General features: G+C 32.1%; 1 protein-coding gene and 2 long non-coding RNA genes across 12 annotated transcripts; all 3 read left to right on the forward strand.

Moving 5' to 3' along the window:
• The first annotated feature begins 464 nt into the window (after positions 1-464).
• LOC132051830 (uncharacterized) lies at positions 465-4,388 on the forward strand. Of its 3 annotated transcripts, none has more exons than XR_009413898.1 (7): positions 465-548; positions 1,406-1,552; positions 1,650-2,283; positions 2,366-2,454; positions 3,346-3,400; positions 3,504-3,596; positions 4,307-4,388. It is a non-coding gene; the product is annotated as an uncharacterized LOC132051830 (long non-coding RNA). The 3 variants fall into 3 exon arrangements; XR_009413897.1 differs by having other exon boundaries at positions 1,705-2,283; XR_009413896.1 differs by having other exon boundaries at positions 1,406-2,283.
• A 6,582-nt stretch (positions 4,389-10,970) lies between these two features.
• Positions 10,971-15,146, forward strand: LOC132051831 (uncharacterized). Its single transcript, XR_009413899.1, has 4 exons — positions 10,971-11,273; positions 13,902-13,957; positions 14,057-14,164; positions 15,007-15,146. It is a non-coding gene; the product is annotated as an uncharacterized LOC132051831 (long non-coding RNA).
• Positions 15,147-15,320: 174 nt separating this feature from the next.
• Positions 15,321-20,021, forward strand: LOC132051826 (uncharacterized). 8 transcript variants are annotated; one of them, XM_059443059.1, is made up of 9 exons: positions 15,322-15,446; positions 16,361-16,954; positions 17,077-17,238; positions 17,322-17,408; positions 17,546-17,680; positions 18,289-18,345; positions 18,449-18,541; positions 19,257-19,333; positions 19,464-20,021. In XM_059443059.1, the coding sequence occupies exons 6-9, from the start codon at positions 18,325-18,327 to the stop codon at positions 19,813-19,815; spliced, it is 543 nt and encodes a 180-aa protein (XP_059299042.1). In that variant the 5' UTR covers positions 15,322-15,446; positions 16,361-16,954; positions 17,077-17,238; positions 17,322-17,408; positions 17,546-17,680; positions 18,289-18,324; the 3' UTR covers positions 19,816-20,021. The 8 variants fall into 8 exon arrangements, with proteins under 8 accessions (XP_059299048.1, XP_059299042.1, XP_059299047.1 ...); XM_059443064.1 differs by having other exon boundaries at positions 16,361-16,778; XM_059443063.1 differs by having other exon boundaries at positions 16,361-16,507; positions 16,605-17,238.
• The last annotated feature ends 405 nt before the right edge of the window (positions 20,022-20,426 follow it).

A 20,426-nucleotide genomic window follows, 5' to 3' on the forward strand; every position in this document is an offset into this window, starting at 1 on the left:
TGGTTGATTGAGATTCAATTACTTGAGTTTGAAGTTGGTAACTTCTCATTTTTATTTCAATCAAAGTGCATTACTTAGAAATTTGATATTCTCTCTTTTTGTGTTTGAAGGCAAGAAAGGTTAAGGAATTTTCTTTGGTTTGTTGGGCTAGCGCCGCCATGAATTTTATAAGTTAAAGGAGCATGGTTGCCGTTTGAGAGCGGGATCAAGAAGCCTCGCCTATTTGGCTCTTTTGATAGTCCAAAGTCAGATGTCTGGTGCCAATAAATAGTAAGTCTCAATCAAATCATTAGTTTTAATAATTTTTCCAAATGATTATTTTTTATAACATTTTTGGATCATACTAGACCAAATCTTTTCTATTTAAGCGTTATTGTTGTAACAAGACTTTCCTGAATCTCTGTTGACAGTGGTTGCGTTTGTTTAAACTTTTTTTGTAACAGAAGCACAAGTAACTCAGAAAATTTGGATATTATTTCACTGATGCGTAGTTGATTGATTGATTTGAGTTATCAGATCCCACCTTCATTTGTTCATGTCTTTAAAAGGTTTGATCTTTACCATCATTTTTCCATATTAATTGATGAGCAATTGAGAAATTAGGGTTGTTGGTAAACAAGGTCTTTTATTCAAATGTCTATAATAGGAAGGTCTTTTATTCAAGTGTCTATAAAAGGAACCTAACTTAATGTATTGTGTATGCTGTGTAGTTGATAGGAGCGTTGGCAAGGGGAAAGAAACCATTGAAGTGTTATATAGAAACTGGAATTCGAGATAAGAATATTTTCATATGAAACCTTATACACACACACAAATACGGCAACAAGATCAAGTTAAACTGCAATCATCCTGAATTGGACCAACTTTACTTTGTACTTTAGTAACCAAGTTCTGTTTTAGATTATGAGATGTGTAAATTTTCAAAACGAGATAGTTTGGTAATGAGAGCCTTTGAACACTTTTTCAATTTGCTTCTTACAACTACATGTCTGAAGCTATGTTCATTTATGCTGTTCTGTAGTTTTATGAGTGGGGGTTATACTCCTAAAGAAGAGATGGATTGACTTGAACCAATGCTAAATCCTCATCAGTTAACCTACTGTTTCTGTAAAGGCTAGAGTATAGGACTTCCTGAATGATATTTTCTTATTTTTTGAAAATTCAATTTACCTATCAAATTTTGTTTGGAGAGCTATTCTCATTGAAATTAAACATAAGCAAATGAATCAATATCATGAAGCATTTGTACTTCAATATAAATGGTTCTCTATAACTGTTTATAACCCCAAATTTGTGTAGAAATATTTCATCAAATACTTACTGAACACCAGCGGATATGTGATTCTTTTGTCCATATGCTCTTTATCATTTTGTCGTCAATATGTAATAATGAATTTTTTTCTAGGGGGATCAGCTACCAAGAGGAGCAGATTGGAGAATGAAGCACCAACAATACAAGTTGTTGACGATTTCAATACACAGCTCTCTAGCAACAAAGTCAGGAAAGTGGTTAAATCAGAGAAAAATCCATGAGTCGATGGCTAACTTAGAGGTTTTTATCAGCAAAATATAACATTTTCTGCTCATTTGTGACGTAAGTCATTTTTTATTAACAAAAAGAAGAAATTTTCCACAATTCAGTTGCTAAGATTCAAAGTGTGCTGCCTCCAACTAAGACTCTTCTAACTTCGTGGAAAAATGAAGAATGAGCACAGATCCCTAAAGTGGAACGAGAAAGAAGGCATTTATGATTACTGGAATAAACAGGAAATTCAGTAGCAGGAAAAGGCCCGATTCTGTTTGAGAAACCTGGATGCCTCAAGGTCGTAAGTTTGATATTATCGATGTACTCCCAACTTCTGTTTTCATTTCCTCTTCGTTTGATAACACTATATGTGTTTGAACTGGGAAAAAGCTACCTAGATGCTAAAAATTTGAATCAGCAATTAAATGGTTGATCTCATTGGTACTCTAACATCCATTATTATGGTAATTAGAAGTAATATATTTCTTCTAACTGAATCTTTATAAACATATGTTTTGATGCACGGGCATTTGGACAATTTTTTAAGCTAATAAATGATGGGTACCTTTTCCATGTCGATTTTGGTTCCAATTTAGGTTAAGATCCTAAAACATTTCCACCGTCGATGAAACTTTGCAAAGAAATGGTTGAAGTAATGGATGGAACAAAAAAGAATCTACAAGAAAGTGGTCTATTTTTGCGTTGAAGTGACCTGTCTCAAGATACACTCTAAGTTTTATCACAGTTCTTCCAGATTTGTAAGTACTCATCTATAGGCATTGTGTGGAATGTGTTTGATGATACTTGAAAAGCAATACTAAGTTTTCCACTCTATATCAGGTTCGAACCCTATTGTTCTGAAGCATACAACATTCTACGAATATCAAGCAATCTCATACCAATGATCAGGAGAAGGGCATTTTTAAGGTGTCTTTTTCTATTTTACGATTCTCATGTGATCACTTCTCTTATTTCTCTCTCATGGCTTAACCTTTTATGTCTATTAGCTTCAAGAGAAGTTCTGGTTAGACTTGAAAGATGAGGAGTGCATTCATTTCTTTTCAGGATCTTATCAATGAAAGTCTCAGTGCATTATTTCCACAAATGTTTGAGACCATTGATCATTGATTATTGTTCCTAGTACTGGCGTTGAGTTATGGGTAGAAGTTCTTTTAGTTCAAAGAGCATCCTAGCAATCAGGTAAAGACAAAGATACACACATTTAACTAAACTTGTCTTAATAGCAGGAGCATAAAGTAGTTAAATCCATCCACATCAATGCTCTTATTCATCACCATATATGAAGCAACAACTATATATACCAGAGAAAATATAGTATGTAATAACACTGATCCAAAAAGATGAGAATCTAAATTCTGCAATATGTTACAGATAGTTGCATATCCATTTGTTTCTATTATCTCTCTCAGCTCTTTTTTTCTTTTTCTATGAAACGATCCGAGCATCGCACGGGTACGCATACTAGTTACACTGAAAATGACGAGTAAATCCAAATTACCCACACTAATCTTATGACAGTCTTATAGCCTATAGGAACTAACTTATCTCTTCTATCAGTTAACTGCTTCAAGTCAACTGAATTTAGATTTACAAATTACCATTACATACGAAATTGGAATACTTTCAACTCATGAAAAACCTAGGTATTTTGCTTCTATTAGTTCTTAATTCCTTGTTTTTTAGCTGAGAAAATAATAAAATAAAGAAAAATAAAATAAAGAAAAAGTGTCAAATCTGAATTATCATTTTTAATGATGTTGTACTGTTTCCCAACCGATATGTTTTGACTGTTTACACAGCTTTTGTATATGAAGGATTTCTTATGGATGAAGAATGCAATCATTGATATCTATCGTGAGTCTCATTTTCTCTTTAAGTATGTTTTGATCTGTTTGTGCTTGAAGCTGATCAATTTTGTGTGTGGACTTTTAATTTGACTTTGTGGATTGTGTGGTAGGCGAAATCGGAGCTCAAGAGATCGGCTGTTGCAGATAATGAGTCTGGAAAAAGTAAGCATAGTGAGTTTAGGATGTTCATTTCCAAAGCTAAGGTTCGTTTTACACCTTTTTCTAATGTATAATTTCTAGACTTTATTGCTTTATCTTGCAGTTGGTGTGATTATGCAACTCATATTTCTATGTGCACACTTTCATTATCATCATGCTAGTGTTGGCAATTTTCTGGATCTTCACTTTTCAAGCTTTAGTTGAGCATTACTATCACTATACTCTGGTAGGAGATCATATGGGGATGATCCGGTGATAATAGTTTTTGATCTTTAACTCTTAACAGTCGAATGTATATGTTAGTTTTCTGGTCTCTCTGTCCTTATATATACTTGGTTTCTATTTGGAGAATGCAAATTATGCCTAGTTTGGTTGCTTAGAGAATTTCTTCTCAATATTCTACTAATTACCAATGTTGGAGGCGCGTTTTCTTTTTTGGGCTGCAAAGTACCTTAAACATCTGTAAACCAGATGAGGTTCCGTTATGGTGAACGATACAGATATAATTGGTGTGAGGGGGATTCACAGTCCTTCTCCTTGATACATTTTTCCATACCCGTCCATCCCCAACACAGTTATTGTTGTTTTAATCTGATAATTGATGATTGCTCCCTTTAATTATTAGTATGTGACTTATTGCAGGCTTCAGATGATATCAAAAAACAAACTCATTGCTTCATACTTGATAACTTCTACATTTCTCATTTCTCTATCTTTGATTTTTGAAATCTTCACTCTGCCTCGCATGCTGTAGGATCCTATTGTCTCCGGGATAGAGGATAAGATTGCAACTTGGACCTTTCTACGCAAAGGTGCGGCGTCCCCTAAACGGTACATTCTATGTGAATTTTGTTCTGAACTCATCAATAGTTAGTAGCATATTGAGTTATTGCATAGTTATATTTGCTGCGACTTATTGTGCATCTTTCGCTGCATTTTTCGTTTTCTTGGAATTTATCAGTGAAACCACGGAAAGGAATGCTCTGCTTTTCTATAGTCTCCATCCAAATCTCCTGATCCTAATAGGCTCCATGGTGGGTGCCCTGTCAGTCAAGGTGAGAAATGGTCAGCAACAAAGTGGATTCCTTTGATAAAATTGTGGGTTCCGAAGGAAATTATCATATAAAAAATTGAGCCACTACTTTGAATTTGTTTAAAGTATAAAACGAAAAAAATCTTATTATTGTATTATCAAGATCCGTACCGATATTTCTCAATGATTGTTATTTTTCATTACGCGCAAATAAGAACATAAAATTTTCTTCTTTTTTATCATCAATATAAAAATTTGGATTTTTATTATAGAAAATTTTAGTGAAAATTAATTATCTTTGTAAAACTATTGTCCTCTTTATTCGTTTATATATATATATATATATATATATATATATATATATATATATATATATATATATATTAATTAGCTTTTACCATTTAATTTTTACCTTGAATCCAAAAATATAATATTTTACCCTAAATTGTAATTTTAAAGTAATCTAAAAACTAATACATAAGTCCTTTGAATATTTTGTTCTAAAATCTATTTATATTTTCATAATTGTTTCTTATATTAATTATAATAAGAAATTGGATTTTTCTCGCTTCCGTTTTGTTATCATTATAAAATTTTAAGATTTATTTTTTCATTTTGAGATTACCTATATGAAAATTTCATTAGTATTTCACTTGATTTAATATTCTTGCCTGCAAGTCTTTTTTAAATTTAATATAAGATAGCTATAAATAGAAGTAGAATTTATTATTACTGAAATAATTTTTTTATATTCTTATGGTACAAATTCTACTGCTTAAAGTTCTTTCTTCGTTGTTTAAGCTTATCAAGAATATTTAAGTATTTGTTATTTATTATATTATTTTATATACAGTTTCAAAGTCTAAATACCATTATATTATCTCTATTTTATTTTCGTCAAAACTATTTTTAATTTTTTATTCTGACTATCCTTCTTCAATTGTGTGATATTATTACCATGTTTTAACTTTGTCCAAATACGATCATGTGGCTTTTTCTAACGCATCACTTGACTTAATAAGTTAATATCCAACCTTTACCAGGAGAAGATAAAAGAGGTTAAGAAATTTATTCCAACTCAAATTTCAATATAGTGTCAGTTAATGAACTGTTAGGAACATAAATTTTTAATTAGAAAAAGTATAAGCAACTATAATCCATACACTGATATATTTGAATGAATTATGTTTGTCATCCTATTTAATTCTGCTTTATTTCATTATTAAGTTTTGCAGACTAAAATGACCAAATGATCAAATAGTGTCTCAACAACATATATATAATCTAGTGATAAGTGATTCTTATTATTATTGAACGTACGTATTCTTAATCATATGCATCATTAATTTGATAAAATATTTGTATAAATATGTTCAGAAAATAATTTCACAATATTACATCATTACTCATATAAGCACACGTCTTGACCCAAACCTGTTTAATATAAATAACCACTATTTTATTGAACCATCACTTAAACCTAAAATATGATTAAAACTCCTCATATATGTCAGAATAATTAAATTATTTCAGAAAAATATACGTACTATCAAATTAAAAGGTCTTATTCTAAATAAAATGATTTTAATTTTTCAAAGAGTGACCGAGAGTTTTGCAAAAAGAATATAACTACTAAAATAGATATACCATAATGAATGAAATAAACAAATTTTACAGATTCCCATTTCTACAACTCCACCTTTTGTCTTCCTTCTTTCCTTTTTTTCTTCGTTAGTCAATTAATTATTGTCTTCGCATATATAGAGAATAATTAAGAAAAGAAAAGATATGAAACCGAATATCTTAAAGATAAAATTCCTCTTCAATGTTCCTTTTGGACATAAAATTACTGCGAATCTATATAAAGGCGAAAAAGAATACAATAATGTATGGAATTGCATTTGTAACTTTTTGAGATTATAACATAATTACATCAAGGACCTTAAGAATTGCCTTGTCTCTTCCAGTCTTTCAACAATATTTTACTCCTGCTTGAATCACCGGAAAATTCAAGGAAGCTCCTTTAAGGTCTTCATCCTAAAAGCGGACAAAATAGAAGAAGAAAAAAGAAAGATCTTGTACATAACATTAATTTTGTAAAGGGTAGATGAAACCGAAGCATATTTAATTGAATCATAGTTCCTAGACTTTTGCCGAAGCAGAAAAGGCAAAAAATACAACAATCTAAAATTTACAATAGCACAAAAATTAAGCATAAAGATGTATGATAAAACAAATCAATCTAATATTAGAGATAAGACAACAATGTAGGTAAAAAAAAAATAATCAAACAGCAATAAATAATATTACTCCCTCGTTGGAAGAACAAAAGTACACAATATTACTCTATCCTTTGGAAGAATTTAATTGAATGATTGTTTGCAACCTTCTTGTTTCCAACTTAAATAGTAGAAGAACTTTCATGCTCTATTAATTAAGAATTAAGGCAAACGGTTACAAATGACTTATTAGGAAAAGCTGAAAAAACCAAACGGATAGAGGTGAATGAAAAGGTGCAATTAAAAAATTAAGAGGTGTAATTAAGATAATTAATAGAGTGGCTTTTGAATTATTTAATAGATAGTATATTGATTTTAAAATGAGAGAAAATCCAAAAAAAGGAGAAAATGGATAATTAGGTTTCTAGGTCATAGAGAGGTGTCACATCACACATCATCTATGCCTAATTTTTATATTATATATAGATATAGATTTGTGACTTTTTTTCTACTCTTATAATATTCACTACTCGATATTTTTCCTTCCTATTTTTTGACTATATATTTTTTTAAGAGGAAGTACATGTATGCTCATCCTTCTTTATAAAGATATTCTTGTATTGTTTGCCAAAAATCTAATTACCACTTCTTCATTTTTTTTTTTTTATTATTTTTTTTTTTGTTATCTCCTTTTCCTTAAAATCGATGATTTTAGTTTTGAATTCACGAACAACATTATTGATGATTAAAGGTTAATATTTGAACCCCTCTTGTAAACTACAACATTATTGACATGCTTATAAACTATAATGTTGCTTTTAACATTTCCCCTCTTTGTATTAATATTTGTGACTTCTTTTCACAAATATTATTATCCGTTTGACTTTTTATTAATATTTATTGAAAAGAAGTTTATAATAATATGCAAATTATTCCAAATTACCACTCTCACTCTTATTTTTTCTCCAAGTATTCATCATTAAATTATTACAATTTCTAGTGCCAATATCTTAATTTATTTCCTTATATCTTATATTTGTGACTTTCTTTCTACTCTTATAATATTCACTACTTGATATTTTTTTCTTCCTATTTTTGACTATATATTTTTTTTAAGAGGAAGTACATGTTTGCTCATCCCTCTTTATAAAGATATTATTGTATTGTTTGCCAAAAATCTAATTACCTCTCTTCTTCAATATTTTTTTCGTTATCTCCTTTTCCTTAAAATCGATGAATTTAGTTTTGAATTCACGAACAACATTATTGATGATTAAAGGTTAATATTTGAACCCCAAAGGTCAACCTCAATAATCTTGAGAACCTTTTTTGAACTAATCATAATAGTTTATAAGCATGTCAATCTTATTTGTGTTTATGAAAATTTTAAAAATTTATGCATACAGATCCTAAAAGTAACTGTTGAAGATATGAAATGTACTTCTCACGACCTTTCATGTATAATCCATTGGTAAGGACATGTTGATTCTACAACAATCATCTCTTATAGATTGTTTTTCTGCATCATTGAAGTATGCTACAAAATGAAAAGCAATAAGAATACTGAGATTTCTTAACAATATACCGAGAAACATTGTTATTTAGTCCTTAGTTTTCTACTTAAGGAATACTTCAATTGTCTCCTCCATCTTTCATTTCGTATCACAGTTAACTTTTACATCATAAAATTTAATGAGAGAACTTGAAAAAATAACAGAAAAAAATATTAGATTAAAGATTAGACTTGTATAAAGATAAGACTTCCTCACAATAAGTATACATATATGTTTTGTACATAACAAACATCCTTATCAAAGATATATGCATAACATAAAACATAAAGATGATCTAAACTTCCTTTTACCTCCTTACTATCTTCCTTTGCTCGAGCATCCAAGATCGCTTTCACACAATAATACGATATTAGGCTAGTAAACTATTGATACAAAACACTTCTTGATCAAAGTGTCACCTACAGGGAAAAAAAGTAGTAAGCATATGAAACTCATAGCAGCACATGAATTCTTTCCTGCAAAACATATATTAAGATGGACTACCTATTTCGGCACTTGCTAAATGCTAACCCTAGTTTATTTTGCTTTGATGATCACTTAATTTAAAAGCCGAAAATATCTATGAAGATTTACTTATTTCAGAACTTGCTACGTATATAATTTTAGTTGACAATAAGGTCATCTTTCAGATTTTGAGTAAATGTTCTCTTCCTATGAAAAAGATAAAGAAGCACAATGAACGGTGAGTGATGTAGAAAAAAAGTACAACCAACACTTTTATGATGTTGATATTCAGTAAGTTCAAGCATGACAAAAAGTTGTTTACCTTAATTTGAGCTTGATGGTGAATGCGTTGCTGAAGATTATATTCTGCTTCAAGTTTCTTGACCTTCTTCATACTGCTTATATTTTCCATATGAAAAGGTCCATAATATAATATGACCTGAGATGAAATTGATAAAAAGTTCCCAACATTTATCAGCCAAACTATGGCCATAAATACACAGATTGCCCTCAAACGTCTAGCTATACTTAAAAAGAAAAAAAGCAGAAAATAAGGAATTCACAAAAAGACTTCAAACAAATATCTTTAATATAGCAGAATATAGGAAAGCACTCTATACTCTTTATTTGAAACTAATAAAGCATGAGATCAATATGCTAGGATAAGTACCGCAAATTGAGAGAGAGAGGGGGGTAGTGCAACTCTTCACAATTTACATAGATACATATATTTACTCCTCTTACATAATGCAAACTTGAAAAACTGAGAGTATTTCAAAGCTTCTCCCTTCTTCAAAAAGAAAACAGGAATGACTTTTCACTATATCCATCATTTAAAGTCGTGGTATAATGATCGTGATAAAGCAGTAAAACCGTGATGAGAAGTTGAAAGCAGTTGGGAAGTTCTAATCAGTTCAAAAATCTCAATTAGATGTGGATTAGGATTCATTGAAATTCAAAATCAAATAAAAAATGAAGTAAAAGGAGCTTACTTAGAACACGTTTGAAATCTGGTTAATTTTTAGAGAGTAATTTGTGGGTAGTGTGCAACTTAATGCTAAAAGTTAGGAGTAAAACGTGGAAGTTACATTGCTACATTTTTGGTACTTTTTTTCAATTTTTTTTTTAGTGGATTTACATATAAAAAATCTGATAACTTCCAAAAAAAAAAAAAAAGGCCCTAAACATGCCTTGAATTATGGTTGTACGGTTTTGGAGTAATTTGTGTGTAGTGTGTAACTCAATGCTAAAAGTTAGGAGGAAAACGTGGAAGTTACATTGCTGTATTTTTGGTGTTTTTTTTTTAATTTTTTTTTCAATTTCTTTAGTAGATTTACATATAAAAATTTGATAACTTCCTAAAAAAAAAAAAAAAAAAAAAAACTAAACATGCCTTGAATTATGGCTGTACAGTTTTAGGACTCCATCGTGAGCACTTTTCATTTAGCATATATATTTATTTACAAATATGTAAATATTCAATTATTTCTAATTCAATAACTAATAACTAATTAACCATTTTTTGTCCTAAAACTACCACGTGTCATTATCCTACGCTGCCACTTGTCAAAATCCTAGGACAAACTATCCTCTTTTTAATAATATATAGATATAGATATAGATTATTATGGGAACTGGGAAACGCGAATATTTCAAGCGCACTTTTTTCTTAATATTCGCATTTGTTGGTACATAATACAACTTGGTGATTTCTTTATTTCTGTATTGCTTTGAAGAACACGTTGGCAATTGAAATTTTGTTAACCCAATAAATATGATCTACAAATACCAGTTATATTTTTATATTATTAAAAGCACTAAGTCAAGCTTAGGACAATGCTCCAAAAAGTTAGGAACTGTAAATCATTTGAAATAAATATATTAGGACAATGCTCCTTCTGGAACTCTCTCTGTCCCCCTTGGGCTGTCTCTCTCTTGTCTTGTTGATAATCACCACCCCGAGAAACCGCATCGCAATTCACGTAGTTGTTTCGCTTTCTCTTTCGATCTTGCTCTAAGATGTTCTATATGGTGCTTTATTTTCAGCTTCTTCCTTAATTTCATTACATTCATCTCTCTGCTTTTCTATGTGTAACTCCTTTCTTGGAGTTCAGTTTTTTCCCTTGCTTTATGCTCAATATCTGGTTACTGGGTTTCATGCATTTGCGGATTTTATGACCGAGGATGTTGGGAGTTGGGACATCGCTCTGTGGTGTTGGTAAAAAGTGATGAAATAATTTTCCTTCCGCTAAATGAATCGGTGTTTGGAATTAAACGGAAGAGTCAATTCATAGGTATTAAGAACATTTAGCTTTGTTAAATGATGATCTTTGAGAGAAATGAGGAAGAGGAACGGTGTTGGGCAAGCACAAAAATGTCAATAACTGAAATTTTTGGTGGATAGAGATGATCGAGGACCTCTCTTTCAGATATTCACCAAGCTTGTAACTTGTAAGTTTATACCTTTTTCTTCCCCTTGGTTGGTACTATTCATTTTGAGTACTTTGCACATTTATTACAAGTATAATACATGTGGAATGCTATCTAATTATTCTCAATTCAGCAACGCAAATATATATTGAAAGCTTTGGGACTCTGATAGGCATTTTTTTTTTTTTTTTTTTTTTTTTTTGAATTCTTTGTGACTTTAAGTCGATGCAATTATCGAGAATGACTTTGGAAAATAACTGAATGGTTTATCATTAAGCTCCTGAATTATTAGAATAGAGTTGAGATTCTATGCGCGGATGCTACTTGAACTTGCAAATGCTTCAAATTGATAGACGGACTGACAGGGATGAATGATTATATGGTTTGTTCTCTAGCTGGTTCTGGGTTCTACTTCAGGGGTTTTATGTTGCATGTCTTAATTGTTTACTAGACTTATAACACTGAATGGATTCCAAAGCTTTGAGTACAATCAACTGAAATTTTATCAAAATATTCCATTAGTATACTTAATGTAAGTTTATACTATAACAAATGACCAAGATATGCAGAAATTGTAAAATCTCCACCAACAAATATAAACAATGAATGGGAAAGGTGAAAATAGGGAATAACACACATCCATATCATGTCCAAGTTGTATAGAAAATTATTTTTATTGTGGTTACCATACTGATTTAATTATGGAGCACTATTTTCACTAAAAACCAGCACAGTTGAAAAAATGCTATTAAACTCCAATGAACATGCTCTCCAACTGTGACTGTTACTATATATAAGAAAGACTTTGGTTTCGACATGTCTGTTAGTCTTACAAACATTATAAACTTACCAGTAAAATTGTCTCTTTTCTTGTGATCATATCTTTGCATGTCATCTCCACATTCAGGGTTATTTCTTGTATCTTCTGTATGACTTGTCATATTAGTTGAATTCTCAATTTTGGTTTTCAATTATTTACCTTTTTGTTTCTCAAGTTACCCAGCTGGAGTTTAATTCTCAGTATGCCAACATATGTTGATCAATGTCAAATGGGACTACTCATTGACATTTAAAATTTTAATCTCATTACACACTGAATCTATCAATTTTACGGATTTAAGTAAAAGTTTTCTGATTTTGTCCACAAGAGTTGTGTCTTATTGAACAAACTAGCACCAAACTTGAAGAGCATTTGTTCTTAATGTACCTCTTCTCTTGCTCCAATGTCTTGCTTCTGGTTTTTTGATTAATCGATACATTGATAATATCACTTGAGGTAAGTTAAATGAGTTGGTGATAATAGAAATGAATGTATAAAATTCAATACTAGCTTAATAACTACTAAAACTCACTCTATGGTAAGAGCCTTAAACATAATATTTATGTGGAGTAGGTGAAGATATCAAAGGATTAGGGTTAGGATTAGGAGGTGGAGAGATAACACTGAAACCAGCTTGGAATAATTGGCTTGCATGCGGACGTTGTCTGAGTGATGGTTGTCGTCTTGTATTGGTGAGAGTCCAGGGGTTTATAACCACGCCCTCAAACCCCCCCCCCCCCCCCCCAAAAAAAAAAAAAAAAAAAAAAAGAAAAGAAAAAGAGGAAAGAAAATGGAAGATGTCAAAGTCGGAGAGAGCTAAATGGAAAAGCGATACTGATTGTTAGCACGTTGCTTATGTAATTCTGTCAAAAGTCCAATAAGAATTGCTACGGTAGATAGCTAGCTATTTTGTAGTATAAAAATTGTTTAGAATAATGTTTGACTTACGAGTTATTTATATACAATTCTTGCTATTGTCAACTGTGTTCTTTAATTTTATGAGCTTATATATGCGTATTAATCTATGTTAAACATGTACTACTTGTTAATGTTAAACATGTAATTCATTAAATCTTTCTACGGATGAGGTGTCTTTAACAGTAGTTAACAAATTTAGATGTATCTGATTATGTCCTTCATCCTGTTCTCTCAGGACACCTGTCCGAAGGTCCATTTTAGTGTGTTCCTTAAGCTGAGTTGATTATAAAGTAAAAAAAAATTCCTCTTATATTTACCTAGACATGCAATTTGCAAAGTCAATCTTTTTCTTTTCTTCCTCTAACTGAATATTCTGGTTCATTTATTATGTTTTTTTGGGTCATTGTTCACTTAGTTGGGGCATGCTAGAAATTAGAAATTGGTGTCAACTAGGCCTTCCACTGATTATCGTAGCTTGACCACATCTGGCATAATAAACAGATATAATGTTATAGGTGATGCAGCATATCCTGGTTGAGTTTTTATGGGAGCAAGGAGGGTTCCAGAAGGAGAGTTGATGTCTATCGATACGAATATTAATCCGTAAGCATTTCACTTGCTTGATTTCACCAGACATATTATTTTAATGTTATGGTAAACTTTTTTATACTTGGATTTTACTCACTGTTGTTACTACTACTATTACTCCCTCTGCCTTCAAATCCTTCATACTTGGAGGTCAAAAGATTTATTTGCCTTGATTACTTGGAAGTTTAACACTTTAGGTGGAAGCTTGATTTATTAGCTTCTGTTTAGCTGGGATGACAAGATTATCTAGATTATTTACTGCTCCTTTGCTTAATATTTTCCCAGGACATTTGAAAATGGTTAATAAAAACATTACATTTTAGGTACAATACAAACATTACTTTTGATAATGAAGTAGGAGTTTGGCATAGAACTGAGTGTAAGTAATTCTTTTTTTTTTTTCCTGCTAAAATACTATATTGCACTACTAAATTTATATCGCCTCTAAAAACTTATGTTCTAGCTGATTCAATGGCAGGCTCATTTGGCGCTTCCTTATAAGATAATGGCGACTTTAGTGCATGACTCAAAAGAAATGATGTAAAGTTTGTGGGAGAAAGCACTGAAGAAAGACAGTTGAAGGCAAGTAGGTGACACATTGCTAACTCCAATTTCCATTGTTTTTCTTGGATTCTTTGGCATAATCATTTAACAATCTAATTACGAGTCCTATAAACAAGGTGTGTTTCTTAGTAGAGGGGCATGAAAAGTCGAGACTTTGACTGAATGAATAAGAATCGGTTGGTACACATTTTTTTTGAGGAAGAGAATTCAGGATAAACACTTTTTTCATTTGCTATGCTCGGGTTTTTGTATAATATTCTCATGATGTGAACATTTTTTCATTTGCTATGCTCGGGTTTTTGTATAATATTCTCATGATGTGAACAGTGTAACATTTGGATACACATTCTTGTTGAGGAAGATAATTCAGGATAAACGCCTTTTCATTCGCTATGTGCAGATATATGTATAATATTCTCCTAATCAATGAAAAGGAAACCATGCTATATTTTTTATCCAAAATGTATGTAGACAGTATCTGAACAATTAGCATAGAATGTTATGCTGTCTATATCTAATTTCGTAATCACTTCAATTTTTCTTCTCTGCGATTCCATATCAAGAAAAACTTGATAAAAATAATAGTTCCAGCTTTTATTGTGTTCACGGGCCGTTACTATCTAGTCCTCGACAAACTGCTGACAGGAGTTTTCTCTCTACGTCCATCCCTTTCTCCTAATCTAATAGAATGGAAGTTTCTTATCTCTTTCTCCCATCTTCTTTGTATATTTATATTTTCAGTAGACGGCACTCGTGGTTGATTGAGATTCAATTACTTGAGTTTGAAGTTGGTAACTTCTCATTTTTATTTCAATCAAAGTGCATTACTTAGAAATTTGATATTCTCTCTTTTTGTGTTTGAAGGCAAGAAAGGTTAAGGAATTTTCTTTGGTTTGTTGGGCTAGCGCCGCCATGAATTTTATAAGTTAAAGGAGCATGGTTGCCGTTTGAGAGCGGGATCAAGAAACCTAGCCTATTTGGCTCTTTTGATAGTCCAAAGTCAGATGTCTGGTGCCAATTAATAGTAAGTCTCAATCAAATCATTAGTTTTAATAATTTTTCCAAATGATTATTTTTTATAACATTTTTGGATCATACTAGACCAAATCTTTTCTATTTAAGCTTTATTGTTGTAACAAGACTTTCCTGAATCTCTGTTGACAGTGGTTGCGTTTGTTTAAACTTTTTTTGTAACAGAAGCACAAGTAACTCAGAAAATTTGGATATTATTTCACTTTGATGCGTAGTTGATTGATTGATTTGAGTTATCAGATCCCACCTTCATTTGTTCATGTCTTTAAAAGGTTTGATCTTTACCATCATTTTTCCATATTAATTGATGAGCAGTTGAGAAATTAGGGTTGTTGGTAAACAAGGTATTTTATTCAAATGTCTATAATAGGAAGGTCTTTTATTCAAGTGTCTATAAAAGGAACCTAACTTAATGTATTGTGTATACTGTGTAGTTGATAGGAGCGTTGGCAGGGGGCAAGAAACCATTGAAGTGTTATATAGAAACTGGAATTCGAGATAAGAATATTTTCATATGAAACCTTACACACACACACAAATACGGCAACAAGATCAAGTTAAACTGCAATCATCCTGAATTGGACCAACTTTACTTTGTACTTTAGTAACCAAGTTCTGTTTTAGATTATGGGATGTGTAAATTTTCAAAACGAGATAGTTTGGTAATGAGAGCCTTTGAACACTTTTTCAATTTGCTTCTTACAACTACATGTCTGAAGCTATGTTCATTTATACTGTTCTGTAGTTTTATGAGTGGGGGTTATACTCCTAAAGAAGAGATGGATTGACTTGAACCAATGCTAAATCCTCATCAGTTAACTTACTGTTTCTGTAAAGGCTAGAGTATAGGACTTCCTGAATGATATTTTCTTATTTTTTGAAAATTCAATTTACCTATCAAATGTTGTTTGGAGAGCTATTCTCATTTCTTATTTTTTGAAAATTCAATTTACCTATCAAATGTTGTTTGGAGAGCTATTCTCATTGAAATTAAACATAAGCAAATGAATCAATATCATGAAGCATTTGTACTTCAATATAAATGGTTCTCTATAACTGTTTATAACCCCAAATTTGCGTAGAAATATTTCATCAAATACTTACTGAACATCAGCGGATATGTGATTCTTGTCCATATGCTCTTTATCATTTTGTCGTCAATATGTAATAATGAATTTTTTTCTAGGGGGATCAGCTACCAAGAGGAGCAGATTGGAGAATGGAGCACCAACAATACAAGTTGTTGACGATTTCAATACACAGCTCTCTAGCAACAAAGTCAGGAAAGTGGTTAAATCAGAGAAAAATCCATGAGTCGATGGCTAACTTAGAGGTTTTTATCAGCAAAATATAACATTTTCTGCTCATTTGTGACATAAGTCATTTTTTATTAACAAAAAGAAGAAATTTTCCACAATTCAGTTGCTAAGATTCAAAGTGTGCTGCCTCCAACTAAGACTCTTCTAACTTCGTGGAAAAATGAAGAATGAGCACAGATCCCTAAAGTGGAACGAGAAAGAAGGCATTTATGATTACTGGAATAAACAGGAAATTCAGTAGCAGGAAGAGGCCCGATTCTGTTTGAGAAACCTGGATGCCTCAAGGTCGTAAGTTTGATATTATCGATGTACTCCCAACTTCTGTTTTCATTTCCTCTTCGTTTGATAACACTATATGTGTTTGAACTGGGAAAAAGCTACCTAGATGCTAAAAATTTGAATCAGCAATTAAATGGTTGATCTCATTGGTACTCTAACATCCATTATTATGGTAATTAGAAGTAATATATTTCTTCTAACTGAATCTTTATAAACATATGTTTTGATGCACGGGCATTTGGACAATTTTTTAAGCTAATAAATGATGGGTGCCTTTTCCATGTTGATTTTGGTTCCAATTTAGGTTAAGATCCTAAGCCATTTCCACCGTCGATGAAACTTTGCAAAGAAATGGTTGAAGCAATGGATGGAACAAAAAAGAATCTACAAGAAAGTGGTCTATTTTTGCGTTGAAGTGACCTGTCTCAAGATACACTCTAAGTTTTATCACAGTTCTTCCAGATTTGTAAGTACTCATCTATAGGCATTGTGTGGAATGTGTTTGATGATACTTGAAAAGCAATACTAAGTTTTCCCACTCTATATCAGGTTCGAACCCTATTGTTCTGAAGCATACAACATTCTACGAATATCAAGCAATCTCATACCAATGATCAGGAGAAGGGCATTTTTAAGGTGGCTTTTTCTATTTTACGATTCTCATGTGATCACTTCTCTTATTTCTCTCTCATGGCTTAACTCTTTATGTCTATTAGCTTCAAGAGAAGTTCCGGTTAGACTTGAAAGATGAGGAGTGCATTCATTTCTTTCAGGATCTTATCAATGAAAGTCTCAGTGCATTATTTCCACAAATGTTTGAGACCATTGATCATTGATTATTGTTCCCAGTACTGGCATTGAGTTATGGGTAGAAGTTCTTTTAGTTCAAAGAGCATCCTAGCAATCAGGTAAAGACAAAGATACACACATTTAACTAAACTTGAACGCTCTTAATAGCAGGAGCATAAAGTAGTTAAATCCATCCACATCAATGCTCTTATTCATCACCATATATGAAGCAACAACTATATATACCAGAGAAAATATAGTATGTAATAACACTGATCCAAAAAGATGAGAATCTAAATTCTGCAATATGTTACAGATAGTTGCATATCCATTTGTTTCTATTATCTCTCTCAGCTCTTTTTTTCTTTTTCTATGAAACGATCCGCGCATCGCGCGGGTACGCATACTAGTTACACTGAAAATGACGAGTAAATCCAAATTACCCACACTAATCTTATGACAGTCTTATAGCCTATAGGAACTAACTTATCTCTTCTATCAGTTAACTGCTTCAAGTCAACTGAATTTAGATTTACAAATTACAATTACATACGAAATTGGAATACTTTCAACTCATGAAAAACCTGGGTATTTTGCTTCTATTAGTTCTTAATTCCTTGTTTTTTAGCTGAGAAAATAATAAAATAAAGAAAAAGTGTCAAATCTGAATTATCATTTTTAATGATGTTGTACTGTTTCCCAACCGATATGTTTTGACTGTTTACAGAGCTTTTGTATATGAAGGATTTCTTATGGATGAAGAATGCAATCATTGATATCTATCGTGAGTCTCATTTTCTCTTTAAGTATGTTTTGATCTGTTTGTGCTTGAAGCTGATCAATTTTGTGTGTGGACTTTTAATTTGACTTTGTGGATTGTGTGGTAGGTGAAATTGGAGCTCAAGAGATCGGCTGTTGCAGATAATGAGTCTGGAAAAAGTAAGCATAGTGAGTTTAGGATGTTCATTTCCAAAGCTAAGGTTCGTTTTACACCTTTTTCTAATGTATAATTTCTAGACTTTATTGCTTTATCTTGCAGTTGGTGTGATTATGCAACTCATATTTCTATGGCACACTTTCATTATCATCATGCTAGTGTTGGCAATTTTCTGGATCTTCACTTTTCAAGCTTTAGTTGAGCATTACTATCACTATACTCTGGTAGGGGATCATATGGGGTTAGATGATCCGGTGATAATAGTTTTTGATCTTTAACTCTTAACAGTCGAATGTATATGTTAGTTTTCTGGTCTCTCTGTCCTTATATATACTTGGTTTCTATTTGGAGAATGCAAATTATGCCTAGTTTGGTTGCTTAGAGAATTTCTTCTCAATATTCTACTAATTACCAATGTTGTAGGCGCGTTTTCTTTTTTGGGCTGCGAAGTACCTTAAACATCTGTAAACCAGATGAGGTTCTGTTATGGTGAACGATACAGATATAATTGGTGTGAGGGGGATTCACAGTCCTTCTCCTTGATACATTTTTCCATACCCGTCCATCCCTAACACAGTTATTGTTGTTTTTATCTGATAATTGATGATTGCTCCCTTTAATTATTAGTATGTGACTTATTGCAGGCTTCAGATGATATCAAAAAAACAAACTCATTGCTTCATACTTGATAACTTCTACATTTCTCATTTCTCTATCTTTGATTTTTTGAAATCTTCACTCTGCCTCGCATGCTGTAGGATCCTATTGTCTCCGGGATAGAGGATAAGATTGCAACTTGGACCTTTCTACGCAAAGGTGCGGCGTCCCCTAAACGGTACATTCTATGTGAATTTTATTCTGAACTCATCAATAGTTAGTAGCATATTGAATTAATGCATAGTTGTATTTGCTGCGACTTATTGTGCATCTTTCTCTGCATTTTTCGTTTTCTTGGAATTTATCAGTGAAACCACGGAAAGGAATGCTCTGCTTTTCTATAGTCTCCATCCAAATCTCCTGATCCTAATAGTCTCCATGGTGGGTGCCCTGTCAGTCAAGGTGAGAAATGGTCAGCAACAAAGTGGATTCATGTGGATTCCTTTGACAAAATTGTGGGTTCCGAAGGAAATTGCACCGATGCTGATGAGAATTGTGAGAGATGGGCTGCTCTGGGGGAATGCACCAAGAATCCAGAGTATATGCTGGGAAGTGCAGGCCTTACAGGATGTTGCCGGAAGAGCTGCAAAGTGTGTTAACTCATTATGCTTCTCTCTCCCACTAAATCTGCTTAGAGACAGTTCTAGTACTTTGATTTAGTTGTTTGTATTGTATCTTGTATTAGTTCCTTATGTTTTTGGTGTAAAGAAAATAGTATAGTTGATGAATTACAGTTAGTGGATTTCATAGGACTTTTGTAATTAATATCACTCTGTAGCTCTCTTTTTGGAGGTGGCCAGCATATCCCTTAATGCTGAGGAATACAATGTTTACCAGTTTCAAGAAAAAAAATTGCATCTTCCAAGCTGTCATTTCCATCCTTCGGTTATATTCTTCATTTGAGTTTACTGTATATTCAAGTTTTGTCAGTTTACTGTTTTTCCTTCTTGGCTAACGAATGTTTTTGCATCACATAGCATACTAGAAGATTGGGGTTACTGTATTCTTTTCCCTCTGTCTTTAGGCTCCTTGTCTTTAATAGGAGTAAAAATTTGTGGATACAATGGATGCATAGTTCCCACATAAAAGGGAGATCTATATGCAGATGGAAACTTTCTCAATCAAGAAGATATATATGCAACTCAGAGGTTCATTTCCAAAGGTTCCTCGGGGGAAAGTAGTTTGCAACAACTATGGATCTGCTAAATGGATTTTCATGCTTAGATTGATTATTGTGGCAGAACTTTGACAAGAGAGAGACTGGTGAAATG

Source organism: Lycium ferocissimum, chromosome 4 (genome assembly GCF_029784015.1).
Source record: "Lycium ferocissimum isolate CSIRO_LF1 chromosome 4, AGI_CSIRO_Lferr_CH_V1, whole genome shotgun sequence".
NCBI classification, from domain to species: domain Eukaryota; kingdom Viridiplantae; phylum Streptophyta; class Magnoliopsida; order Solanales; family Solanaceae; genus Lycium; species Lycium ferocissimum.